Source organism: Symphalangus syndactylus, chromosome 19 (assembly GCF_028878055.3).
Source record: "Symphalangus syndactylus isolate Jambi chromosome 19, NHGRI_mSymSyn1-v2.1_pri, whole genome shotgun sequence".
NCBI classification, from domain to species: Eukaryota; Metazoa; Chordata; class Mammalia; order Primates; family Hylobatidae; genus Symphalangus; species Symphalangus syndactylus.
Window position 1 is genome coordinate 21893215 of NC_072434.2, and position 27665 is coordinate 21920879.

Sequence of the window (27665 nt, forward strand, 5' to 3'; positions counted from 1 at the left end):
CTTTCTGGTTTTTAAGAGATTTAGGGAACTAGGAATTTTTCACAAGTGACCTGGTAAATGTAGTATCCCAGAGGGGACAGAGAGCATTGCATTTGCTAGGTCTAGACAGGCAGAGCCTTGGGAAGTCCAGGTGGCCGTGGCAGAGCCAGCTACAGTGCAATCAGGCCAAGGCCACGGCTTGCTGGAAGTCCTCCTCACCTGATGAGGAAAGAGGTGGGTAGGCTGGGGCAAGGAGCACAGGGTGAACTGGCCCTTGGGAGTTATCCTGAGATTTTACTTGCTTCGTGTTTATGGGCAATTCCTCTGAAACCGAACAGTGCCTGATTCATCCTAATATCCTACAGACACAGTAAATAGTGCTCCCTGCAAAACCTGTAAGTATCCCCAAATGAAAACCAACAGGTATTAGGAGAGGGGTGGGTGGGGGCAGCTAGAAAACGAGCTGCCCCATAGAAGAAAGTGCCAGCAGCTTCAACAGGGACATCCAGGGGAGCCCGGCACTGTGCCAGCTCCAGTCTGGATGTGCGGTGCAGGGCATATCCAAGACCCAGGCAGAGGCAAGGCATCTAGAGGGGCCGAGCTGATCTGGTGTCTTCAGGGTTGTCCAAATAAACATGGATTAAGAACCTTTGTGGGCCGGGCACGGTGGCTCAAGCCTGTAATCCCAGCACTTTGGGAGGCCGAGGCAGGTGGGTTACAAGGTCAGGAGATGGAGACCATCGTGGCTAAGACAGTGAAACCCCGTCTCTACTAAAAAAATACAAAAAATTTGCCGAGTGTGGTGGTGGGCGCCCGTAGTCCCAGCTACTCAGGAGGCTGAGGCAGGAGAATGGCGTGAACCCGGGAGGTGGAGCTTGCAGTGAGCCGAGATTGCGCACTGCACTCCAGCCTGGGGGACAGAGCGAGACTCCGTCTCAAAAAAAAAAAAAAGAACGTTTGTGTGGGCCCTCATGCTGGGTTCTTGGAGAGGGGTGGGAGGCAAGAGAACAACGTGAGGTAGGGGGTCAGTTTGCAACAGTTTGCCGAAGTTCAGAGACAGAAGCGTAAAGGGGATGGGACTGGGGTTACCTGCAGATGGGGCTCCCAGGAGGAGCAGAGACTCTGGTTGGCATTGGAAACAAGGGACACAGCTGAGAGAGGACCAAGTGGATTGTGGGGTCCTGAGCAAGTGCACTTAGGAAGTTTGTGGTAGTAGGGCTAGCAAGCGATAGATGTGCCCCCAAATGCAAGGCTGGGACAGAGGAGTTGGTACAACATTTCTACTGCTCATTTACTTGACAGCTACTCAGCACCTACCAGGGCCAAGTACTGCTGTGGAAGCTACAGTGGGCTATTTTATTCTTTCAGGATGGGGATGCTCTTATTTCAAGAGGCACACAAAAGCATTGCTTTCCAAAGGTGGGCAGGTAGGTGTATTAACTTATCAAGAATAACCAGGCCAGAAATTGATGCCTAACATTGCCAGGACCCCTGTAAAACCACATGCCCTGGGGGAAACATTGAGTGCTACATTTCTCTGAGGCTTGGGTAAGTCCTGCAGATGATCCAACCTGGCTTTGGTAGTTTTCAGGACAACTGCTGTTAACTATAAATAAGCCGAACTATAAGTCCAGTATATGAACATTTATAAAAGATGAGGAGTGACTGTTCACTTTACTAAGGATTCAACCAGTAACCAAACATCTCAATATGTCTCAACTTCACACACACAAAACCCGATTTTCAGATGATGGCAGAGTACACTTCATCTCTCTGTGAATGTGAAAGGACGGAGATCCCCAGCAAGGGGCGAGCGCACTGCTTGGCTGGTATCTGGAACAGAATGAAGACCCCTGCAGCCAATGACGGAAAAGATCAGAAATGACATTCTTCACCCTGTCTGGTATGATGTAAAAGGAACAGAACTTGGCTGAGCGTGGTGGCTCACGCCTGTAATCCCAGCACTTTCGGAGGCCAAGGCGGCTGGCATCACGAGGTCAAGAGATCGAGACCATCCTGGCTAACGTGGCGAAACCCCGTCTCTACAAAAAATACAGAAATTAGCTGGGTGTGGTGGCTCGTGCCTGTAGTCCCGGTTCTACTCGGGAGGCTGGGGCAGGAGACTCGCTTGAACCAGGGAGGTGGAGGTTGCAATGAGCTGAGATCGCGTCACTGTGCTCCAGGCTGGCAACAGAGCAAGACTCCATCTCAAAAAAAAAAAAAAAGAACAGAACTTGGTGCTGTTGTGTTCAGAATCCTGCCTTCCCTCAAACCCACCAACCATGCTGTTCTGTAATAGATTGGTCCCACCGGAAGAACAACTGGTTGGGGTTGGCTCTGGGAACCTGAGCCTTACTTAGAATTGGTCTCCACAGTTAGAGGCCAGCACTCATCCCTCGTGTGGCTCACAGGGAGGCCAATGGAGAGGCCAGCCTGCTTCCTCGTGGCCTTTCCTTAATTCCTCACCTAGCCCGACTTTGTCCTCCTCCTCCTCTGATTTCCTGGCATCCATTGTTATGCATCTGCCACCAAAACCCCAACCCCACCCAGTCTGACTTCCCTGCTCCTCCCTGGGCAGCCCAGTGCTGCCACAGAGGCTGAGGGTGCCCTGGCAGGTGCATGGCCTCCACCCCCTGACTTCCCCCATGAGGGCCATTAAACCTCCCGTGAGGCTCACTCTTGAGGCCACTAGACAACTTTCCCGTCGCCCCGTCTTCCCCCCCCTAGAAAATGTTGCCTATGACTTCAAGAAAATGGAGTGATCTCTTAACTCAGTCCCATTGTTAAATCATTCTTCATTCATACTCATCCTGACTGCATTTGCTACAGTCTTGGGGATAGTGTGTTCCTGTTCAAAGCCAACCGCCCACCCCATACTGCATGGTATTTCCATCATTTCTCCAACCCCCAATACTGCCTGGGACCTCCAATTCTCCACCTACCCCCTGCCCAATACTGCCTGGGACCTCCATCATTTCTCCAACCTTACCCTATTTGCTGGCCCTTCTCCCCAGCCTGGTAACTTGCTCAAGTCTTTGTTCTAAGAAACTTCCAGGGGCTCCAGGTCCACCCCTGGCTACAGTGGAGTCTCCTCCCTGTCTCTGTGCACTCGGTCATTCACCCCCTGCCCCTGCCAGCCTTGCCCTCCACGCTCCTCTGAAACTGCGCTCAGTAAGGTCACAGCTGGCTCTGGGAGCGCCAGGCCCAGAGGGTGTCTTTGGTTCTTGTCCTTCTGGCCCTCTCTGCTATATTTGGTGGTGTTGATCCTCCCTCCGTAACACTCTTCACTTGGCTTCTGGGACCTGACCTCTTGGGCCTTTCTGACTGTCCCTTCCTGTCCCCATGAATGTTGGTTTCCCAGGCTTCCATGCTCAGCCTACTTGGCTCAATCTAAAATTTAATTTCTAAGTACTCTCTTTGGAAGTTTATTCTGTTTTGCAGTTTCATGGTGTTTATTCATCTCTATCTCTAGCCCGGCCCTAACCAGCCCCCAAGCTGAGCCCTAACCCGCCCCCGAACTGCACAGTTGGACTGTGCCCCTGAGCACCCCAAGGCCAAGATTAAACTCATCTTTGTCCTGAAATTGGCTTATTTTATATATAATACATATTTATATATTATATTTCTATGTAATACATATTTATATATTATATTTCTATATAATACATATTTATATATTATATTTCTATATAATACATATTTATATATTATATTTCTATATAATACATATATATTATATTTCTATATAATACATATATATTATATTTCTATATAATACATATTTATATATTATATTTCTATATAATATATATTTATATATTATATTTCTATATAATGTATATTCATATTTCTATATAATATATATTTATATAAATATATTTACATATATTTATATAAATATATAAATTATGATTTTATTATATATAGTATATATAATGTTTAATATATGTTTAATATTTAAAATTATATGTAATTATATGTAAATATGTATACATAATATACATATATAATATATGCATGTATAATATATATTTATAAAATAAGCCAATTATATATTATAATATAAAATAATATAGATGTTATATATATTTATAATATACATTATATATAATATAAAATAATATATATTATATATATATATTTTTTGAGATGGAGTCTTGCTCTGTTGCCCAGGCTGGAGTGCAATGACATGATCTTGGTTCACTGCAACCTCCACCTCCCAGGTTCGAGTGATTCTCCTGCCTCAGCCTCCCAAGTAACTGGGACTACAGGCACGTGCCACCACACCCGGCTAATTTTTGTATTTTTAGTAGAGATGGGGTCTCACCATGTTGGCCAGGCTGGTCTTGAACTCCTGATCTCAAGTGATCCGCCTGCCTCAGCCTCCCAAAGTGCCGGGATTACAGCTGTGAGCCACCGTGCCTGGCAGCTTCTTTTATATTCTTAACTGGTGGTACCACCACCCACCAAGTTGTTCAGACCAGAAACCTGAAGGTCATCGATTCTTGATTCTTCTCTTGTAGAATCACTCACAACGTCCCGCCAACTTTACCTCCAGATGGTCCTCAAATCTGTCCCCTCCCCTCAGCCCCTGTTACCATTGTCCCAGTCCATGCATCCCTATTTCTCACCAGATACTGTGGTTCTTGTCAGGAGTGCCAGAGAGTATGCTTTTAATCAGACCAGGTCACTTCCCTCCTTCAGAGCCATCAGGGGCTCCCCATTTCCTAAGGCATGAGTTCTTTATTGAGACCTGTAGGGCCTCAAGGCCATGTCTGCTCCTCTGGCCTTTAGCCTCAGAACCAACTGGCAGGAGTCTTGGAAGTGAGGGAGTTGGAAAGACCCTCCAGATGTGTGCTCACCTAGGTGGGTGCCGAGTCTTGAGTACCAGGCAGGCAGCGAATCCCAGGCTGCCCCATGAGGCTCTGTGTCCTTGGTAGGAGCTGCCTCATCTCCCCACCAGCTCCCACAGCCCAGGCCCTGCCCCAGGGGATGAGGCGGGAGCTGAGCTTGAAGAAGTGATGGAAGGGGTAGATGGGGGAAGCCCCAAGCCTACATTTACTGTCTAACACTGGAGCATGTGTTTCCCACTGCACAGGCAGTGCCTGCGTGGCTGCAGGGAGTCAGTAGGTGCCGTGGACACAGAGTGTGGTCTGAAAGCCGGAAGCCACCTGGGTTCTCAACCCAGCTCTGCCCCTTGGCAATGCCTGAACCCCTTTGAGCCGGTTTCCTCATCTTTAATAATACCAGGCCTCAGGGCCTAGCCTGTAGTAAATCCTCAACAGATGAGGTGCTGGGGCCTAAAGCTCCCTAATCGACCAATCTTCTACCTAGTAAAGTAAGTGGCATGGCTAAGAGCACGAACACTGGGCCTGGTACCCTGGGCATAAATCCTAACTGCCACTTACTAGCTAGGCAGCTAAGATTAAATATTCAAACTCTATATGCCTCTGTTTCCTCACTGCAAAATGAGGTTACAACTACTGACTGTGTTGGGTTGTTGGAGGGAGTGCATTGTGAATGTGTATAAAGCACTTAGAACAGTTCAGCAGTGTAAGTGCTCAGCGAGTGTCGGCTGTTCTTGGTCACGTCACTATTATTACTATCACCACATAACCTCCAGCCATCAAGTCAAGGTTCTGCAGATTCAACAGGGACTTCCTACTCAGTGTTACCAGGGGGCCCTTTAGGCTCCAGAAAACCCTGACCCCTCAGCTAGATCCCACCCTTGTTGAGGTTCAACTCCACACTTCCAGGTGGGGCGACTTCTCCTCCGGCTCCCCTGTCACCCCCAGGCGTGGAACTGAGCACGGAGCCAAGGCTGCAGGCAGTGCTGGCTCTGAGGGCACCCGAGCTCTTGAAGGTTTGGGGGCTCCTCTGATTCCTGCCTCCAGGTGGACACGGAGGCCAAGGCTCCAAGCTGGGAGTCAGGAACCCTGATGCTGGCTCTGCTGTTATTCGCTGTGTGACCTTGGGCAGGGCAGGCCTCCTCTCTGAGCCTCAGCCTCTCCAGATATCCTCTCCAGATAGAGCACATTAAACTAGCCCGTGGTCTTGCAAAGCATGGTGTACACACACGAGGCAATTTTAGGTGGTACCCAGGCAATTTTAGGTGGTACGCCCTACACTTTTTACTGTAGTAGTTATGTAATTACGTTAATGTGTATTAGAAAAAAAAAATAATTGGCACATACACCTCACAATTTTGTGGATATTAATGCTAAGGACAAGTAAAAAGGGGCCGGGGAGTGAGCATATATAAAGAAAATCATTAGGAAAACAGCGAGTCCAAATGATGCCATAAATGGCAGAAACCATGGACGCAGCTGCGTGCTGATGATGCCAGTTTGGGTGCCCTGAACCAATCGCTCTCTAAGGGACCTTCAGATCCTGCATCTATACACTACCGAATCTCTAGATGTCACTCTGCCTGTTGCCCGACGGGGGCTGAAAAGCGTGAAGAGAGGGTTTGCCCAAGGCTCTGCTGCTGCAGTGGTGAGAGCGCAGCTCAGACCAGGTCCTGAATGGATCCACACCGGGAAAGACACTGTGGTGCAGTGGCTGGGAGTGTCGAACCCGGAGCCAGACCACAAGGGTTCATTCCTGGCACTGACTTTTCCTAGCTGTGTGACCTTGGGCAAATCAATCTGTCTCCATTTCCTCAACTAAAACATGGGAATAGTAACTTCTCTCATGGGGTGTGGCGAGGGATAAGTGTGTGTGTGAGTGTGTGGGGAGCAGGGCCTGGCATGTAGTGAGTGCTGAGTGGCTGTGGTTGTCTGTCATTCCCGATACAGTGTCTGTGTGGCGGAAAGGAGGACCAACCCACTGCTACCAAGAGAGGTCCCTGTTGGCACCTCAGCCCAGTCCCTAGGCTTTTTCCGTCTGCAGAGAAACAATGTAGAGTTCGATGTGGAGTGAGGGTGGGAGGGTGGGGAAGCAGAAGCTAGAACGCAGGTCTCCCAGCTCCCAGCACAGGCCTCCTCCCTAGAGCCGCAGGCCTCACCACACAGAGCTTGGCCTTCGCCTTGCCAGAGGCTCATCTAGTGGGCCGCGTATCCCTGGGCACACCTCTTTCCTCTCTGGGTGCCACTTTCCTCAGCTGGCCACTGGGGAGGATGGCCTTGGTGACCTCCATGGGCCCCTCCAGCTCTGGCTTCAGGCAGCTTTGTGCATGTGCGCTGCAGCTCCCCTGCAGTCCTGGCGGAGGCTGGCTGTGCGAGTGCCCCCCAGCCCTGCACTGTGTCCCTGGAGAGCCACTGCAGCCCTCCTAGTCCCCGGTTCAACCCCTGGAGTGCCCAGTGATCACCTGACAGTCCCCACCCCCAAACTGGTATCATGAAAGCCACTCCAGAGAGAGTGTTATCTTCTCCTGACCATAAGGACTTCCCCCATAAAAAGAGACTCCCTGCGTGTTCCTGGTCTCTCGCCCTTCACGCTCACGACGCATTGCCTACACGCTAATTCAAGTCCCTCCTGCTGCAAAGACTTCCATCCAGAGGCTATCTGAGGCTCCCTATCAGCTGAGCCAGATGTGTCCCCCTCCCTTGGCTCTCAGCAGGGCAGCGCCCTGGAGGACATCATCCCCACTCCTCCTAGGCTCCAGCCCAGAGCTGCATGTCGCTTGCCCAGACTCAGGGCAGCCAATCACAGGAGGCCAGGAGTGGCCCTCTCTCCTCCTTGGGAGCCGATCCCAGATCAGAGGAGCCCCCACCCCCTGCCGCCCCTCCTCCCTCCCCTTCTGGGTGTGTTGCCGTTTGAAGCTGAATCAGGTAAAGTGTACCTGGCTCCCGGTGCTGTGGCAGGAAAGCCCGGCCAGAGGCTGCCGAAGGTGCTGCTGGGCAGGCGGACAGCCCCGGAGATTCTGCAGTCCCCCCAGGAGGTTCAAGAGCCACTGATCAGGATCAGCGCTGCCGGAGGAACAAACCCAGAGAGGTAACCGTGCGAAGGTGGTGGCTGAGGGATGTGCCCGAGTTTGATCCTGAAATAGTGATGGCCCCACCTGGCCTGGAGGAGGGAGGCCAGGAACAGTGTTTACTCAGGGTTTAGTCACTCCTGATGGCTTTCCTACCCAAAGGAAAGGAAAACAGAGCCGAGCCACCTGCTGGCTGGGGTTACGGCACCCACCAGTGCTGGGAGAAGGCGAGATCAGCTGTGCTGCCAAGGACATTGCCACTGAGCAGGCATTTTCCCATGGACTTGCTCGACATGATGGGTCTAGGCAGGAGGAGAGCTGGGCCTGGGTCTCAACTTGGGAGCAGGCTCAGGAGGTGCAGAGCAGTGGTGAGGGGCCTGACCACGGGAGAGATGGCCCGGGCTCACACCCAAGCTCCATTACTTAATTGTTGTGGGACCACAGGCCATTTGCATATCTCGGTCCCTGTCCCTTCACTTGTTAAGTGGGTTAATAATAGTATACGGCTCACAGCACTGTGTGAGAATCAAATGGGTAAAGTGCTTAGACTAGTACTTGGCATAGAATAAATGTTATATAAATATTTTTGTTGTTTTTAATCCTGCTATTTACTAAAAATATAATCCCCCTTAAACTCACTTAAGCTTGCTGAGCCTCAGTTTCCCCATCTGTAAAATGGGAATAGAAAGTGATTTAAGGGAGGGCGGGGCACAGTGGCTCATGCCTGTAATCTCAGCCACTCAGGAGGCTGAGGCGGGAGGATCACTTGAAGCCAGAAGTTGGAGATCCTGTCTCTACGAAAAAATTTTTAACAACCCAGCATGGTGGTGTGTAGCTATAATCAGGAGGCTGAGGCAGGAGGATTTCTTGAACCCAGGAGTTCAAGTTTACAGTGAGCTATGATCATCCCACTGCACTCCAGCCCACATGACAAGGTGAGATCCTGTTACTTAAAAAAAAAAAAAAAAATTTAAAAGAGCTAAGACAACTTGAAGAGATTAAATAAATAAATTGCTAGCACATGGTAAGGTGCCTAGTAAATAATAGTCTCCTTCCCTATGGTGTGAGCCAAGATTCTGTCCCCATTAGAACACAGCCTTTCCTCCCACTCAGTGCCTGTGCTTTTTATCCTGCTCCCAGAGGAGGCAGTTTGGATGGATGAGTTTTGTATTTTCAGGCTCAGACCTCTGCATCACTGCCCTACCACAGACATTAAACGAAGGTGACACGGCTCGTGAGACCACCTGCTTTGCTATAACAGTCATGGACTGGTGACACTCACCTGTTTCCATTCAATTGCCATTCATCCAGCAGCAATTCAATTACCCCTCCACATCGGGCTACTTCTTGGACACCTCCTATGTGTCCGGGCAGGGCTGGGCCTGCAGGATACAGAGGGAGCATGAGGTTCCTGCCCTTCAGGGAACTCCTGCTCCTTGAAAGAGCAAGACACAAGCACAGCAAGGTGAACAGCAAGGTGAGAGCACGCCAACCAGCTATGACCACTGAGAGCAACACACCAAGGCTTTAGGATTCAGGGAGAAGGAGAAAGAGCAGAAACAGGAGAGGGTAGCAAAGCTCTGTGGACAAAGAAAGACCCAAACAGCTTCCAGAAGTAGGAGTTGGATGAGTGGAAAGGCAAGGGGCTGATTCTCCCGGAAAGGAGCAACTCTGTGAACATGGGCTAGAGGGGAGAAAGCAGAGGCTGCTTGAGAGAAGAGAGTTATGTTCACACTGAAGCTGAGGGCTGATTTGGGGATATGGGGGAAAAGAAGGTTGGAGAGAAGGATGGCAGACTGCTGGGAACCTAGATGCCAGGCCTGGGAGTGTGAGCAGCTGTTGATTACTGAGCACTTCCCAGCCACAAAGCATGCCAAGGTGTTTTCATGCACAATCTCCTTGAACTTCACAGTAACCTTAGGAAGTGAGTACTGTTGCTCTCCCCAGCCTACAGAAGAGAAAATGGAATAGGCCTGCTCAAAGTCATATAGCTGGGAAGTGGCAAAGCCAGGATTCTTAGACACATCTGGCTGGCTCCAGAGTCCCTGGTCATAAGCCAAGGTATGACAAGTTCAGAGAGCCCCAGTTCCCTCTAAAATACAGGTAACCGCATGCATGAGACAGGTTGGAGAATCCCAGTGACAGCCTGCACGCAGAGGGAGCTGCGAGGGACTTAGCCACTAGGAGGGAAACCTGGGGTGGGGGCAGTGGAGAACCAGGGCCATGGTCTACCCTGGCCACAGGGCCAGGCTCTCCTGGCCTTGCTCCCTCCTGTGGAGTGTGGGCTGCAGACACCCATTTCACAAGGACAGCCTGAGGCTGGAATGAGATCCAGAGTGTGAAGCATCACGAGTGCTGAACAATGTTGGTTCATGAATCTGCTTCCCTCATCACGGGCACCATCTTCCCTCCAGCCCTGCAGCTGCAGTCACTTCCCACCTACAAATTCTCTGGATCTATTAATATGATCTGGAGAGGCCACCAGACCCATCTTCCTTGCGAACCCTCAAACTTTTGTTCTGTGGCCCCTAAGGGGTTTTTTCCCCCATGAAATACCCGTCACCTGCAAGGGATACTCCTTTTTGTAGAGAAGGGAGTGAGAATCCTTTTTCCTCTGTTCCCCTGAGTTGGCAATAATATGGTCCCCAGGGCATGACTCTGCTGGAGGTTGGCACTGGAGCCTAGGAAGGCCAGGGAGGAGACAGCGGTGATGATGGGTGGGCGGCTCAGAGGGCAGAGGCTGGCAGGCAGCACCCTTGGGAGCAGCTTCCATGGTACCCACCCCTCAACCCCAGCCTCTCTGGCTTCCTAGCCTGTGGACCCAGCTCTGAGGCTGACTGTTCCTCATCAAGGGAGGCTCAGGCACAGCTTGAATTTCCGGGGTTCAAACTGATTTCATCTGCATAACCGCCTGGTTCATTCTGACCATGACTTCAGTGTGTCTGTAGGATGACTTTCCTTCCTCTTTGTCTTCTTTGAAATTAACATTGATTAATCATAAGCATTCAGGAACACCCTTGAGCACCTATGTGTGCAACCAGTGATGAGAACAGGAATTGTGGTAACTTGCATTTGCACATTGTGAGTCACTTCAGCCAGAGAGAGCAAGTTAAATACTGGGTTCCCAGTCACAATTTTGGCCAGGGTCTCACCTTTCCCTTCTGCAACCCCAAAACCCACCCCCAGTGAGGTTGTTGGACCCCTCGGAAGGTATTTCTACTCCCCGAAAGGCAAAGTACAGAGCAGTTTTATCTGATGGTAAGATTTGTGCAGAGTCCCATTAGCACTTATTGGTGGCTTTGGGACAAGGGTCCCGGTGTCGGGCTCCTGAGCCATAGAGTCTTCCTCCTCCCCTTGGGTGGGGTGGGGTGGTAGGAGTAATGAAGGGAATGGACTTTCTTCTGAATCTGAGTCTTATTCTTCTGGGCTAAGAAAGATTCATTCCTGGACAGGATGACGATGCCCCAGTCCCAGAGTGTAGAAAGGATCCCTTGAATCCCAGGTCAACATTTATCAGCTGTGTGACTTGCAGCAATTTGCTTAACCACTCTGTGCCTTGTTCTTCTCATCTGTAAGTTGGGGATACCATCAGTCCTGACATCATAAGGTTGTAATGAGAGTTTTGTAGCACACTTAGAACAGCATCTGGCATATAGGTAAGTGCCAGATGTGTATGGGCACTAAGATGCAGTCATTTTCTCTTCTACTAAACTGAGGGCAGTTTAGTAGAAGTTGTCCTCTGCTGGGTCCCCAGCCCACAGAAGGATTCCTTGAAGGAGCTCAGGAGATGTTATTTGGTAGGTGGATTGACAGGCAATAGAACACATGGTTGAATAAATTCAATTTATTAGAATTATTTGAATTCAGTTACCCTTTTCATTCAAAGATTTGAGGGAAAAAATCAGACATTTAATGCATAGAATTTTTCTTTTAGACTCTGTCAGGACACATGTGACTATAGGAAGCTACTGGGTGTAAGCACTGGTGGAACAATGTTGGTGGGGCACCTGCCGTCCTGGGCTTCTCTTAGCCACATCCAAGGGTCCTAGAGCTTCTGGGAGCTTTTCTGAAGGTCACCCATCCCTAACCGGCAATAAGAGCTACCATTAATTCAATTGCTTTTAGGTGCCACGTGGCTCACATACATTACCTTTATCTTTACGGTAACCTCTAAGGTAGGTATTATTACCTTCACTTTTCAGATGAGGAAACAGGCTTATAGAAGTCAGTAACTGGCCTAAAGCTACTTAGCCAGTAAGAGCAGCGCCAGGATTCATCCTGGCCAGTTTAATCTAAAGCCCGTGATCAGGGTTTAGGAGTGGGGTGGTTGCCTCTGGGAACATCTTCCCATGACTCCACAGCATTGCAAATGCCTGGTTATATTCAGGGAACTGGGAAGGACTAAGTTCCTCACCCAGCTCCACCCCCAGGAGATCCTGTAACAATCATTACTCATAAAAAAGGTGGGGACCCCTGCCCGGCCAAGAAAGTCCTCATATCAACCCAATGAGACCCTGATAAATTCAATCAGCTGTGTGACCCTGAGCAGCTCTCTCAGCCTCTCTGAGCCTGTTTCCTCTTTTGTAAACAGGAATAGTAATACCTTCTCTCAGGTGTGAGGATGGCATGGGATAAGGAAAGCAGAGCACGTCACAAAGCACCAGCCATCAGAGGGCACCTAATCCACACAAGCCCTTCCTTCTCCACCCTGTTTATCTTCTTTAAGACTCTCAGCAAAGTGATGCCATGTTGAGGACTTGGCTTGGTCAGCCCATGTCAAAGCTCTGTGAGCTTTTCTCTTTGTGAAACTAGATGCAGCCAGGTTGCTGGGGAGCAACGGAGGTTTCCAAACCTGAGGCAGGGAGGATGGTGTGAGGGCAGTGTGAAGGGCTAAGCAGGCTCTGGGGCCCATGGATAGTACTCCCTCATTCAGTGCAGGCTAAGGAGGCAAGTGGGGCTGGAATCCCGCCTACACAACACCCACCCAGAGCGTGAAGCATCGTTTTCTAACCCAGCAAGGTGCCATGTGGGCTCATGGTCACAGAGCCTGGCTGCCCCTTCTCCCACCAACGTTGAAACTATACCCGTCAAGATTCTGAAAGGATTGTTTATGGTGAATATGTGGTCTGGAGTGTTCACTATGTATGCGGTGGGGGTGGTAATGTTATCCTTCTAGGAATATTTACAGGTTATGTGACAGACCCCCCAAGGGAGATTGTAAAATTTCCTATTTGGTTTTTTGTTGTTGTTTTGGGGGGATTTTTTGAAACAGGGTCTGGGTCTGTCACCCAGCCAGGTGCAGTGCCACAATCACAGCTCACTGCAGCCTCCACCTCCTGAGCTCAACTGATCCTCCCACCTCAGCCTCCTGAGTAGCTGGGACTACAGGCATGCATCACCACATCCAGTTAATTGTTTTTATTTTTAGTAGAGATGGGGTCTCTACTAAAGTATGCAGAACCTAATGAAAGATGAATATGATATTTAATGAGAGATTTTTTTTCAAGTTAGTGATAAAAAGATGGCCTGCTTAATGAATGCTAAATAAATTGACATGCACAAAACTCAATTCCTAAAGGAAACTGTAGCGGTGAGTAAGACTTAAACAAGACTAGAAGTACAAGGTACCCAAGCTGGTCACAAATTCCTGGGCTCAAGCGATCCTCCCACCTTGGCCTCCGAAAGTGCTGGGATTACAGGTGTGAGCTACACACCCAGCCCCTATTTGTTTCTCAAAAAATATATATTTATCCTGGAGATTTAAAGGCAGAATTTCCTGAAGTGTGTTCTGTTTGATGTTAGTGGGCTTAAGACCATTTTTTAAAGTGTTCTGTGGTTCCATTGGGAATTTGGGGGTTAAATACAAACACGTTAGCATCAGAGGCAGGGCTTCCCAGGGCCTCTGATGCTAACGTGCCCTCCAAGGGCTGATGCTAATGTGGGTATGCAAGGAGGGAAATGCGGGGAGCTGCATTTCTCAAATTATGGAGCCCTTAGGGGAAAGGTTTTAGCAACCACCTTGCCTGGAGGCAGGGGGATGTGTGAGGACTCCACAAAGCTAATGAGTTCTGTCATTCTGAGTCCTTGGGGCTTCCTTACAAATGTTCCCAGTTTTTGGCCGCAGCGGGTAGAGGGGAGGCTATGGAAGCAGTCTCCCTGTTGCTGCCCAAAAGCAGCATTATGGACTGGTCAACTCTCAGAAATCTCTCAGAGTGGTAAGAGAAGAAGAAGACTATGGAATCACTTTCCCCAATACTTCCTTCAGAGCCAACAGGGTTCCCTGTTGAAAGAGATGTGTTCAGCCAATTCCTGACCTCAGACCCCCAACTCTGGTTCCAGTCCTGCTAAAGACAATGAGGAAAGCTTGAAAGGTAGGATTATGTTGTCTGCTTCTTCAAAGTTCGCATCTGCCTTTGCCTCCCCAGGGCTTCCCACCAGTGTCAATCAACAAACACTTAACTGAGCTTGTACTGTGTGTCTCAAAGAAGGATAAGACCAGAGTTCTTAGGCTCACAGTTTACAGCCTGGGTTGGGGGCAGTGATAGGAAGAGCCCTGGGGAGAGGGCCCTCAGGTTGCCTGTTGCCCATGCAGAGTATAAGGCTAAAGAGGGTGGGGAGACAGGGCCCTGGTGAACGGTGGGCACCAAGGAGAGGCCTGGGAGAGATGGGCAGGGGATGAGTATGAAACCATTAACAGCAAGTCATGATAATATGCCATCCCCAGCGGTGTAGACAGTGAGATCCTCTGGCAATAGGGACAACAAGGGGTTAATATGGGTGGGGCAAACACTAATGCTACACAATTAGAATCGGCAAGGCATTGCAAAGGAGGCCTGGGAGACCCCCGCTGGCAAGGCACCCTCTCTGGTGCAAGTCAGATTTGAGGATTAGAAAGTTCTTTGCACAATAATTGATGATAGCTGGCCCTAAACAAACTAACTGTACATGGTACAACTGAGCGCAGACTGCAGGCATAACAGCTCAGTGTAGCTTGCACCACGAAGAAAGCTCTGGGGAGCAACAGCAGTTACTTCCTGCCAAGGAGATCTGCTCGGCTGCTTCCCAGGGTAAAGTAAACTAGAGTACAGCTGGTAATGAATGGGGTTGCTGAGGGCAAGGAGTGGCTCCGGTCCCAGAGAGGAACCAGGGCCCCTTAAAAAGATGGACAGCATTGCCTGCAACTAATAATCTGTGCCTACTCAATGCAATCAATGGGTTCATTCAACTAGCTCTTTCAGCAGTCACCATGGGGGCTAAGAGTAGAGGGAAAGCTCTTCCACTGTTTCAGAGCCACATTTTTATCTAGTAAGTTGCCTAATGCTGATGCAACTGCTATTTTTAATTCAAAACAACAAAATACATCTAATTGTATTAATACATATTTTATGTATGTGTACATAGTGAAAGTTTAAGTGATATGAATTGCTTCACAAACACAGGGAGAAAATTAGTAGATGTTGACAGAAAACTCAGTAGCTTTTCCTAAGGGGTCTTCTCTTACCCTGAATTTTCCAGGAGACCTAGGGACCCACAGTCCCCAAAGAGAGCTGTCACAGGAAGTGATGACTTCAGCACCCGTGGGTCGGGGTGCGAATTTCATCAATCTGTTGCCGCCATTGCGTCTCACCACCACACTGTGGCGCTATTGATAGTTGGTTCTGCCCAGTCCCATGAACTTAGCCGATGAGTAGGTTCCCTGCTACTGATAGATCCTCCTGGGGCCTTTGCTCAGGTTTTCTAAGCTCAGGCAAGGGGGCTCCTGCTGCTTGACTCAGTCTGATGATACTCCAGTCTGCATCTTCCCAGCAGCAGAACTCCATGGGCCACCCTCCAAACACATCTTCAAGGGGGTGCTACCCTCCCAAAAGATGACAACGGTGACCTTTAGTTCTTCTCTTAGCAGAAGCTAAATAACAGCATTATAATTTGAATCTTCGGCGGGACATCCCCTCCAGGAATTATAATTATAATTGTAATTCCTCTCCAGCAGGAATAATTTACTAAGCTCCTCTTGTTAGGTCAGTGTAAACCGCTCCGTTCCTTTGATCAGATGAGAAGCCACTAGTAGAAATACTGAAGGAAGAGGTGGGAAACTGAGGTGGTGGATTAACTTTTATTAGTTCATGAATTCCTAACAGTGGGCCTTTAAAAAGTGACTTACCCTTCATGTGCCTCAAGTTTCTCACCCGTAAAACCAGACGACTATTAGTACCTACCTCTCAAGGATGGCGTGAGAATTAAATGAGATGATTCATGTCAGGCTCTTAGCACAGTGTGTTGTACAACATGACTAATAAGTGTAGCTATGATTATCGTTATTATTATTATTTCACTACAATGTTTGTTTGTTGTTCTATCCTACTACCTAGAGCAGTCCCAGGATATCCAGGACCCTCTGTACATATTTACTGAATGAAAATCATGCCGCTTAATGGTAATATGCCACACAGTGTTCCTCAGCTTCTGGTATTCAGTGATAGATGCAGAATACAATTCCCTTGCAGGTGTGTACTCCCCTATGCTACCTTGCAGATAGCAGGTAGTTTATGAGTTCTTTTTTTTTTTTTTGAGACAGGGTCTTGCTCTGTTGCCCAGGCTGGAGTGCAGTGGTGCAGCCTCAGCTCACTGCAACATCCGCCTTCTGGGCTCAAGCCATCCTCCCCCCTCAGCCTCTCCCTGAGTAGCTGAGACCACAGGCACATGCCACCAAACCCCGCTAATTTTTTAAATTTTCTGTAGAGACAAGGTTTTGCCATGTTGCTCAGGCTGGTCTCAAACTCCTGGGCTCAAGTGATCCTCCCTCCTCGGCCTCACAAAGTGCCAGGATTACAGGCATGAGCCACCTCGCCTGGCCTATCAGTTCTTTTCTAACAGTAAAGACAGAATTGGCTCAAGAAATACATAGTCCAGCTGTGAAGTTTCTTGTTTGAATCACCTTTCTGAATTGTTGTATGAAAAAATGTAAATAGTATATAAGGAAAATAAATAAGTTATGAATATTAAATCAACATGAACATAGTAAGTTGTACTTGTTAAAATTGTCATAAACTTCTGACCCCTATCAAATTAAATTTAAAGAATTAAGTCAAATATGAATAGACAGGGATCATATGGGAGAGTGCAGTCTGGATCCCAAATTTGTACTATAAGAGAGAACTGCTAGAAAATCATTTTGAGCAAGGGACTGATAGGCATTACCTGAGAAATAAAAGCCCTAGCCCCTGCCTTCCAGCTGCTTACATTCTGGTTGAAGACAGAATGCACAACCTTAAAAAGAATGTGCCACCTTAGAATGCACAACCCATGTTGGAAGCCGAAGAGCTCCGGCAGTCAGGATGGGCGGGAGCTGGAATCAAGGATGGCAGGACTCTGGGTAAAGCAGAGAGATGTAGAGAGGGCCCCCAGGACCAGAGCCAGCACAAGCCAAGTGTAAGATCCGGAGAGCAAAGAGATCCGGAGAGCAAAGAGTTCCAGAGACATTTGGTTTCACTCTTTTTTTTTTTTTAAATGGAGTCTTGCTCTGTCATCCAGGCTGGAATGCAGTGGCATGATCTTGGCTCACTGCAACCTCCACCTCCCAGGTTCAGGCGATTCTTCTGTCTCAGCCTCCCAATTAGCTGCGATTACAGGCGCCCACCATCCCACCCAACTAGTTTTTGTATTTTCAGTAGAGACAGGGTTTCATCATGTTGGCCAGGCTGGTCTCGAACTCCTGTCCTCAAGTGATCCGCCCACTTCAGCCTCCCAAAGTGCTGAAGGGAGTGAGCCACCATGCCTGGCCTGGTTTCACTTTTGAGAGCACATCTAAGTCTCCATGATGCTTAGAATCATTGTTGATTTTTCTTGGTCCTCATTTAGTGTGGAGGACAAAGCTAGCTGGAAACAGACTCAGGGCCTGCAAAAAGGACAGAGGTGAGAGGGTGCAGAAGGAGACATTCTCAGGAATCTGAGTTTGCCACGACCTCCTCCTGTCAGAGAGAGACCTAGCCCCTCTTTGGAGAGGCCGTGCCCAGTGGCCAAGGTGTCAGGGTGCCCATCACTCACTCGCTCGCTAAGTCCTGAGCATCTTTTATGAAGAGGGAAAAAATAATAGAGTAGTGTGATAAGTGCTAAAATGGCACTTATGGGACACTGTAGACACACACAGGAGTGGGGAGTGCGATCAGAGAGGTTTCCTAGACAAAATGGCACCTAACTTGGATCTGATAACCACATGCACGGAAGCTTGGTGGCACCTAAACTCAGCACACACCAATTATTTCTGAAATAACAGCTTCCTAAAGCCTGTGAAAGGCTACGTGTAATCAGTCCCACCCTGACAAACCCAGCTTTCTGCCTAATCGTCTCTCTGTTATTCCACATGTACTTGTGGAGCATCTAATACTCAACAGGGGCTGGGCTAGGCTCAGGGCATACAGGTGAAAGAATAGATGCCTCCATTAGGTGCCATGGAGAAACCCAGGGTGGGGTGAGAAGGTGTATCCTAGACCATAAGGACTGGGGCAGGGAAGGCTTTGATGACTGCCTTTGCCAGACAGGGGACTTTGAATGGACCAGCAACACCTACCTTGTTATCAAAGAGGCATTCCTTTCCATAAAGAGTTGGCTTCCCTCGTTGGCTGATGGTTGCTGCTGCTAATTCAATAAGCAGTCTCAGACCCTCTTCTAAATGTAAGACTTTGGAAGGGATCAGTGATGAGACTTAATCCCCCACTCTCAAGGGACATGACAAAATTGGGCATTTTTATAAGCTACGCCCTTTAGGAGGTGTTTTTTATATATATTTTTTCACAGCCGATTCTCATATCTTATTAATTTCCTGTCAAGGATGTTTCCCTTGCCCTTCCGTTATGGAAACCACGACTCAAAGCGGTCACCCAACTATTAAGGGGTGGGCACAAGATTTTAACTCAGATCTGTGCCCCTTCAGTAGCCAACCGCCTCTCCTCATGAGGCTTACAATCCCGTTTGCGGGTGGGGATGATACAAAGAAGCCCATAATACAGGCCTTTCCTAACTGATACGTTCACTCTGCTCTCCTCTTCTTTAGAAATGTTCCCCGGGACTCCCTCCACTGAGCTGGCGCACTCCTAACAGCAGCCATCAGTTTGGGGACCCCGGACAGCCCGGGGATCCCGAAGGCCGTGAGGACCAAGGACCAGGCGCTAGGGTGGGGGTGGAGGACATGGAGCCTGTGGTTTTGGCCTGAGGTGCCCATGTTGGGCGGCAGGAAGAGGCAGGGCGCGCGGGTCTGTGGCCGTGCCCATGGGTGCTGCGGAACCGGGTGCGGGCCCTCAGAGTTCCGCGGCGCCATGGGCTGGCTCTGAGAAGGCGTGCACCGACCCCCTGAGAAGGGCCACACTTGTCTAGGGCGATGGCTCTTGTTAGGGAGTCATTGGAAGCCACCCTAAAGGGCGAAAAGAGGCCCTAGCAAGTCCTGGTACCCAGGAGCTGCTGCTAGCGATGTGACTTGTCCCAGTGGTGGAGACCGTGCAGACCCCAAGCAGGGGCCATTCGGTGGGGGCCTCGCTCTGGGTGCAGTTCCACGCGGCACCATGAACAATAACTTCTGCCGGGCTCTGGTGGACCGGAGGCCTCTGGGGCCCCCCAGCTGCATGCAGCTGGGCGTCATGCCCCCTCCCCGGCAGGCGCCCCTGCCCCCCGCCGAGTCCCTGGGCAACGTGCCCTTCCTGCTGTACCCGGGCCCAGCAGAGCCGCCCTACTACGACGCCTATGCGGGGGTGTTCCCCTACGTGCCCTTCCCCGGCGCCTTCGGGGTCTACGAATACCCCTTCGAGCCAGCCTTCATCCAGAAGCGCAACGAGCGCGAGAGGCAGCGCGTCAAGTGCGTCAACGAGGGCTACGCGCGCCTCCGCGGCCACCTCCCCGGCGCCCTGGCTGAGAAGCGACTCAGCAAGGTGGAGACGCTGCGCGCCGCCATCCGCTACATAAAGTACCTGCAGGAGCTGCTGAGCTCGGCCCCCGACGGCGCGACGTCCCCCGCTGCCCGCGGCCTCCCGGGCACCGGGCCCTGCCCCGCGCCGCCTGCCGCCCCCCGGCCCGACCGCCCTGGCGACGGCGAGGCCCGGGCGCCCTCCTCCCTGGTGCGGGAGTCATCTGAGTCCTCCCGCTTCTCCCCCTCGCCTTTCTTGGAGTCGGAGGAATCCTGCCATTGATCGAGCTTGTGGCCGCCCCTGGCTTGGGGGATGATCCGCCGGCCCCGTCCCACTTTTGGGAGCAGCGGGAGGCTGTTGGATCACCAGCGATGCGCCGCAGGCCGGTGACTGTAGGAGGTCGGCGGCGCTCCCGTGTCTGCGACACCCTCCCTCATCCACCAGCTTGGGGCAGAAGTGCAGGGCAGCGGGTGCGATGGGCACGATAGAGACCTAGGAGCTCCGTGAGCGCAGCGAGGGGCAGGGCCTGGGACTGCTCCGGGCGTCCTGCGTCGCCTCCGGGGTGCAGAGGGGCACTCCAGGACGGTCATCCCTGGGTCTGGCTCCCGCTCGGCCTCAGGTGCCTCTGCTCCGTCGGTCCTTGCCTCAGGCGCAGCCCAGTCTCTGCGAGTCCCCGGGAGGCGAGCCCGGCTTTGATCCCTCGGTTACCATGCCACTGCTCTCCACCAGATGGCCTTAAATACTAGCGACTTCTTTGGGAGCACGCTTACTCCTCGAGAAAGGAACCCAGAGGAAGGGATGGGAGGCCAGACTGCTGCCGGCGCTCAGCCCAGACCGAACCTACAGACTCAGCAGAGGCGACCTGTGTGCCCTGGTGGCGTTCTCTGGCTTCCTTGGTGGCGGGGGGTGGGGTTACTCCCTCCCCGCCCCCCTCCCATGAGGTCGTCTAGTTTTGTCCCAGGTTGGGTGGGGACTGTGGTTTTTTTCCCTCAGACTGTAAGCTTTGGGGGAGGGGGGTGTGCGTATAGGTACATAGGCACTGTGTTGGCACCAAAGAGCTAAATAAAAGGATTGTTGAATTTTCTCATTCCTAGATCATTGTCTACCCTCACCCTTCCTGGTGCCCCTTTCTCATTCCCACTCCCAGCCCAGAGTACTTGCTGGGAGGGTATGTGGGGTTCACTGTTAGCTCAGCACATTTAAGATTCAGTGTTGTTAGCTCATGCATTCAATGAATTTTTTTTTTTTTTTTTTGAGACAGGCTTTGCTCTGTTGCCCAGGCTGGAGTGCAGTGATTCAATCCCTGCTCTCTGCAACCTCTGCCTCCTGGGTTAGGGCAATTCTCCTGCTTCAGCCTCCAGAGTAGCTGGGATTATAGGTGCACACAACCATGCCCACTAATTTTTGGTATTTTTAGTAGAGTCCAGGTTTCACCACATTGGTCATGCTGGTCTCGAATTCCTCACCTCAAGTTATCTGCCTACCTTGGCTTCCCAAAGTGCTGGAATTACCGTGGCTGTCCTCAATGAACTTTTCTTTTTGAGACAAGGTCTCACTCTGTCTCACTCTGTCATCCAGGCTGGAGTGCAGTGGCCGGATCTTGGCTCATTGCAGCCTCAACCTCCCAGGCTCAACTGATCCTCCCACCTTGGCCTCCCTAGTAGCTGGGACTACAAACACACACCACCATACTCTGCTAATTTTTGTATTTTTTGTAGAGACAGAGTTTCACCACGTTGCCCTGGCTGGTCTTGAAGTCCTGAGCTCAAGCCATTCTCCCACCTCAGCCTCCCAAAGTGTTGGGATTACAGGCATGAGCCACCATGCCTGGCCTCATTGAACATTTACAGGGAGCGTAGTACATGTGGGGACTGTGCAGAGAAGGGGCCAGAGTCCCAGAGATAAAGCACACAAGCTTTACACCTGTAGGGGTGGGAGGAGGTGGGGAAGAAAGATACACAGTAGATGCTCCACAGTGAGACAGGTGCTATGCCACAGGTGTGCACACTCAGGGTCGTTCTGGAAGCCTTCCAGCCCACTGGAGAGGGGTTTACTGTTTCTCTGACATGGGATTGCTTTGGGGGTGGGTTGAGGGTATGCTTGGGGAGTTTTGGCTGATGGTGCAGATACTGAGATGGGTAGGGGGTGCTGTGGAGCTGTCCTGACTTAGGCTGCCCAGTGCCTTCTCCAGACAATGTCATGGGGCTGAGGAGGGGGAAACCTAATTTTGGCATGAGGGGGCCACTCTGCAGTTCGAGGTTCCATATCCAAGGCTACCCTTTCCTGACCTCTGTTGCCCCAGGCTTGAAAACTTCCATCCTGTCTCCGTCTCCCACTGCCCCTGCCCCATCCCAAGCCTGTGTGTAAGTTCTTCCCCCCACCCCCCACCCTCCTCAGGGGACAGATTGGGAAGTCACTGGCTGGGCTGGATGGAATGACAGCTGCCTGGCCTCAGGAGCTCAGGCCCAGCAGCAGGGAGCCGAGTGGAGGCTAATTTTACTTGCTGGGAGCAGGGAGAGTAATCCTTCTGCCCCCACTCCAGCCCCCGCCTCCCGGCTGGCTCAGCAGGGCAGGCTCAGCCGACAGCCTCAGCCAGCCCAGTCCCCAAGGCGGGGGCATTGGGGACGCAGGGAAGAGAGGGCACTGGGGTGGGGGAGCAGGAGAAAGCCAGATTCCCAGGGAAGCCATGGAGCCGTCCTCACCCCAGGATGAAGGCCTGAGGAAGAAACAGCCCAAGAAGCCGGTTCCTGAGATTCTGCCAAGGCCACCCAGGGCCTTGTTCTGCCTGACCCTGGAGAATCCCCTGAGGAAGGCCTGCATCAGCATCGTAGAATGGAAGTATCCTTCAGGGCCCAGGCCGTGGGGGGAGTGTGCGTCGTGGGGGAGGGATTCAGGGGTGATCACAGAGCACAAACTTCCTACAGGAGGGCCAGGGAGGCCTGGCACTTAGACATGGGGTGAACTCACAGAATTGAGTGAGGAGCTGGGGGAAGGAGGAGAGGAGGAGGAGGAAGAGGAGGAAGAGGAGGAGGGTGGGGGAGGAGGAGGAAGAGGAGGAGGAGGAGAAAGAGGAAGAGGAGGAGGACTTGGTGGGGCTTCCTGGGCCTGAGTGGGCCACGCAAGTCCTACATGACAACCAGAGACACCTACTGACCACCTATGGGTGGGGCCTGTTTTGTAGGGACTGTTCCCAGGTGTGCCCAAATCCACATTATCATGGGGTGCCACTAGGTTTTTGAAGCACCAGCCTCACTTTAGAATAGGATAGGGACCAAAAAAAGATGTGATGGCCTCTTTGAGAAAACTCTCCCTTGTTTGGGTTGGGTGGGGGGTGACAGTGGACAGAGGTGAGTAGAGGGAAGGCTTCCTCTGGGGGCAGGTCCCAGCTGAGGACAGAGCCAAGGGGAGAAATGGGTCTGAAAGACGCCTGGTCTGAGTGGCTCCAAGACACAGGCCAAGCAAGCCTGGTTGTTCTAGCTCAGACGTGCCACCCTAGGGACAGGGACTTTGAAACTCATGCTATGTTTGCGTTTGCTCTGGGGGGCAGAATGATGAAAATATCTGGGTTATTTGGGGAAGGGAGGAAGGAGTGACAGAGAGAAGGGGAGGGCTGTGTCAAGTGGGTTCTGAGAGCCAGGGTCGGGCATATTTGAAATATTTCTGAAGAGTTCTGGAAGGCTGGGCTCCCACCAGCTGTTCCCTAGAAGGAAAGAGAATGAGGGATAACTGGAAGGACAAGACAAACGTGGGGCAAGTAGAGATAGTTTGGGGTCAGGGTCAGCCCTGTTCCCCTCACCCGCTCTCGGCCAGGCGGTGGATCGCCCACATCAAACCCTCCTAGGCCCTACCTCCTTGCCTGTCTTCTGCAATCAGGTTTACTCTGTGGGTTCTCCCTCTCCTCCATCCTCTGCTCCTCTACGCCTTCCCCTCTCGTAGCCCCCTGCCCCTGTGGCCCTCCTCTTTTCTCAAACACTGGAGGTTACTGGGAAGAGAATGGGATTTTTCTGTCAAGCCCATCTACATAATATGCCTCCCCATCCGCCCCCAAACAACTCCCTCGCTTCCTCCCTTGCTTTCTCTAGCTCTTTCCACACTTGCTGCCTAATGGGTCAGAAAGTCGAGAAAGCCATGGGCCTGGGGTACCCTCTAGAAATGGCTGTGGTGGGGTGGGTGTGTCTGGGAGGGGTGAGGTGTGACAGGTGTGAGCACGTGCACAACAGCATGCGCACATGGCTCTGGAAATTCAGCGTTCATCTCCATCCCCCGTTCCCAGTCCTACTCAGTGAGTTCTCAACCTTACCCTGCATCAACCCTTACCCTCCCATGCCATTTATCTGGGTGAGCCTCTGCGGATTGGTCAGAATCTGCGAAAGTCATGGCTCCTTGGGAGCAGGCAAGGGCATGGACGGGCACTGAGAGTGGAGCGGTGTGAAGATCCCCTAGGCCTTAAAGCTGAGGAGCCCTCAGCCAGGGACCAGACCTTTGCCATTCCAAGGAGTCTACATGAAAGTGACTTGTTCCTGTGGAGAGGGAGCCAGATGTCAAGGCAGGAACCTGGTCCTCGCTGTACTCTGCAGGGGCTCAGGGAAGGAGCAGCGTGGGCGAGTGTCCATGAGCCTGTCCACCAGCATGGCATCAGAGTCACCGTCCAGACTGACCCTCAGCGCCCTCTTCCCCTTAACCCCGTAAGGCCTTTGCCTCACCCGAGGGCTCTCCTTAACCCTGGTTCCAGGCCCTTCGAGACGATCATCTTGCTCACCATCTTTGCCAACTGTGTGGCCCTTGCCGTGTACCTGCCCATGCCGGAAGATGACAACAACTCTCTGAACCTCGGCCTGGTAAGATTGGCCTTTCCATCCCCCTTCCTGCGGGCCTGCAGCCCCGGGCTTGGGGAGGCCCCCTTGGTGGACTCTGTTCTGGGGGATGGTGCTGGTGGTTCAACTCCCTGACGATGCAGGCCCTGCGTCCCCAGCCACCTGCAGGGCTGGCTGAGTGGCTCAACAGGTTTCCAGGGTCAACCTGCTTATTCCAGATTCTGTGATATTGTCAGCCAGCACTGAGCACGCACTCATTGGTCCCAGGCACTATGCTACTACCTGATGAGAGTAAACTCATTTAATCCTCACGACCAACTCATAAAGTGGTTCCATTTGACAGATGTGGCAACTGAGGCTTAGTAAGGTCAGCTAGTGAGCCACAGAGGTTGAATGCTAATTTCCCTTCCCCAGATGTAATTCATAAGAAACTTGTGTTCACTAAGTTTGCCTTCATGGGAGAGTTTTATCCAGGAATCTGAAGCAAGGACATGTTTTAGAGTTTTATAATACCACCATCTCTTCCCACCTCCATCAGTAACACATACCTGGAACCATAAAATGCCAGGGCTGGAAGGGATATTCAAAAATTAGGCTGTCCTACCTCCTCCCCACCTCATTCTGTTTTATGGATGAGAAAACTGAGGCCTAGAGAGGTTCAGGGACTTACTTACTCAATAGCTAATTAATAATAAAAACAGTTAGCATTTAGTAAGTGCTTATTAAATGCCAGGATTTGTGCTAAATATTTTACATTATTGTATTATTTAATCCCTATAACTACTCCTGTGGGGTAAGTAACATTATTAGACACATTTAAAAGACAAAGGAGACTGATATTCAGAGAGTTTAGGTACATTACCCAGGGTCACCCCACATCTAAGTCTTGTGGTAGGGCCTCCAGCTTGGTCTCTCTGACTTTAGAACCTCTCTATTATTATTATTATTTTTTTTTTTGAGACAGAGTCTCACTCTGTTGCCCAGGCTGTGTGATCTCGGCTCACTGCAACCTCCGCCTCCTGGGTTCAAGTGATTCTCCTGCCTCAGCCTCCCAAGTAGCTGGGATTACAGGCACCCGCCACCATGCCCAGATAATTTTCGTATTTTTAGTTGAGATGGGGTTTCGCCATGTTGCCCAGGCTGGCCTCAAACTCCTGACCTCAGGTGATCCACCCATCTTGGCCTCCCAAAGTGCTTCGATTACAGGCATGAGCCACCACGCCGAGCCAGAACCGGCTCTTGTACAGGCTGTGTTGCCAAGGTGGTGGGTGACGGCAGACAGACTTCTAGGGGAAGCCCTCTTAGAAACAGTGGCCTCAGGCTCCCTAGGGGACAGGACAATGGAACCACCTTTTCAACAGGGCTTTTTTCCTGCACTGAAACTGCAGGGCCCGGGAGGGAGGAGGCATATTTACATGTGTCCAGGGCCTGACACATCTCTGCCTTTCCTTTATGCTGGTTTCCATGGGAATCTATCTTGAGCTGATGGGAAGCTGGGATTCTAAATGTGTGCTTGCTATGAGGGGAAAACACTCTGAGCTCCCGAGTGTGGAAGGAGAGTGGGATTAAATGTCGGCAGGGCCAGTGCCACCTTTGCTGGCAAAGAAGGCATTTCTTAAAGTCTGGGCATTCTACACCATAGGGTTAGTCTCCATGTCCCTGAATGCAGAGAGAGCTCTGGGTCTGCCCCACCCTTCAGGATTTCATATTTTTGGGCCTCAGTTCCTTGCGACATTGACTACTTTTGCAAAAAAAACCTCTGCCCCACCTTGGAGGATATTAAATTACATCTTTGCTGGATGCAGTGACTCACGCCTGTAATCCCAGCACTTTGAGAGGCTGAGATGTGAAGATCGCTTACATCCAGGAGTTCGAGACCAGCCTGGGCAACACAGAGAGACTCCCGTCTCTACAAAAGTTAAATTAGCCAGGCCTGGTGGTGCATACCTCTAGTTCCATCTACTTGGGAGGCTGAAGTGGGAGGATTCCTTGAGCCCAGGAGGTCGAGGCTGCAGTGAGCCAAGATCATGCCACTGCACTCCAGCCCGAGTGACACAGTGAGACCTTGTCTCAAAAAATAAATAAATAAATAAATAAAATTACATCTTAGTGGCTATGTCATCTTCCATCTTGAAACAAAATTGGCTCCCTTAACTGTTTCACGTGGTCGTGTGTGTGTTTTTCTTTAGTTTGTGGGCTGGAGTTGCAAAACCTTGGGTTAGGCCTAGAGTTCATAGAGACAGTATCATGAGTTCCCTGGAAGTCAGAAACCTAATCGGAAATGTTTCCAAAGCAGCAAATGCCACCTGGCGTGTCAGAGCTCTATGGGAAATGAATGTTCAGTGAGGACTCCTAATCTGACCCCTTAACTGTGAAGCCCAGAGAAAGTCAGTGATACCCAAGGTCGCTCAGCCAGCTTCGAGCTCAGGGGTCCTCACTGTTCGTGTCCACAAAACCCAGCAAGAGGGAGATGAGAGGAGTCAGAGTAGAAAGGGGCAGTAGGCACTCACCCTGTTGGCTGCTTTGTAGGTATCAGAGAAGGGTTGGGGTCTTTCCAGTCATCCAGAATAACCCGTAGCTTTCAAGAAAGGAGGCCTAAGGATTAATTATTCATGAACTTTCTCATTCATTTAACGAATGTATCTTTAGTGTCTATCACATCCCTGGCACATACTGGGGATATCACTATGAACCAAGTAGACACAGTTCCCATCTTCACAGAGCTTCATTACATGGATTAAACAAGTAAATATAATAAAACCAATTAAACAAGTAGTTAAATGAAATGGGAAAGGTTCAAGGTTTGGAGACACCATGGTAGCATATTGACAGAGAACCTAAGCTAGTCTTGAGATAAGGAAGGCTTCCCCAAGGATGGGATGTTTAACACGAGACCTAAAGATTGAGGACAGGGACAGCTCACACAAGTGCCACCTATGCAGTCCCAGAGGACCCCCACTCAGAAGGGCCCCACATTTGGGGTTGAATGCTCTGTGGTCAAAGTATTGAAATTTTAATTAATTTTATCTTTGAATTTATGATTCGTAAGTGAAGTCCATTGGG

The 27665-nt window shown here is 50.7% G+C and overlaps 2 protein-coding genes across 2 annotated transcripts in view; both read left to right on the forward strand.

Moving 5' to 3' along the window:
* The first annotated feature begins 7813 nt into the window (after positions 1-7813).
* ASCL5 (achaete-scute family bHLH transcription factor 5) lies at positions 7814-20881 on the forward strand. The gene is made up of 2 exons (XM_055234086.1): positions 7814-7914; positions 18945-20881. Exon 2 carries the CDS (start codon positions 19450-19452, stop codon positions 20068-20070), a length of 621 nt encoding a protein of 206 aa, XP_055090061.1. The 5' UTR covers positions 7814-7914; positions 18945-19449; the 3' UTR covers positions 20071-20881.
* Positions 20882-22387: 1506 nt separating this feature from the next.
* CACNA1S (calcium voltage-gated channel subunit alpha1 S) overlaps positions 22388-27665 on the forward strand; it is a 72904-nt gene continuing 67626 nt past the window's right edge. The window contains exons 1-2 of the mRNA XM_055233618.1: positions 22388-22626; positions 24521-24626. Coding sequence (XP_055089593.1) covers positions 22475-22626; positions 24521-24626 — 258 coding nt within the window. The 5' untranslated portion in view covers positions 22388-22474. The remainder of the gene's footprint in view (positions 22627-24520; positions 24627-27665) is intronic.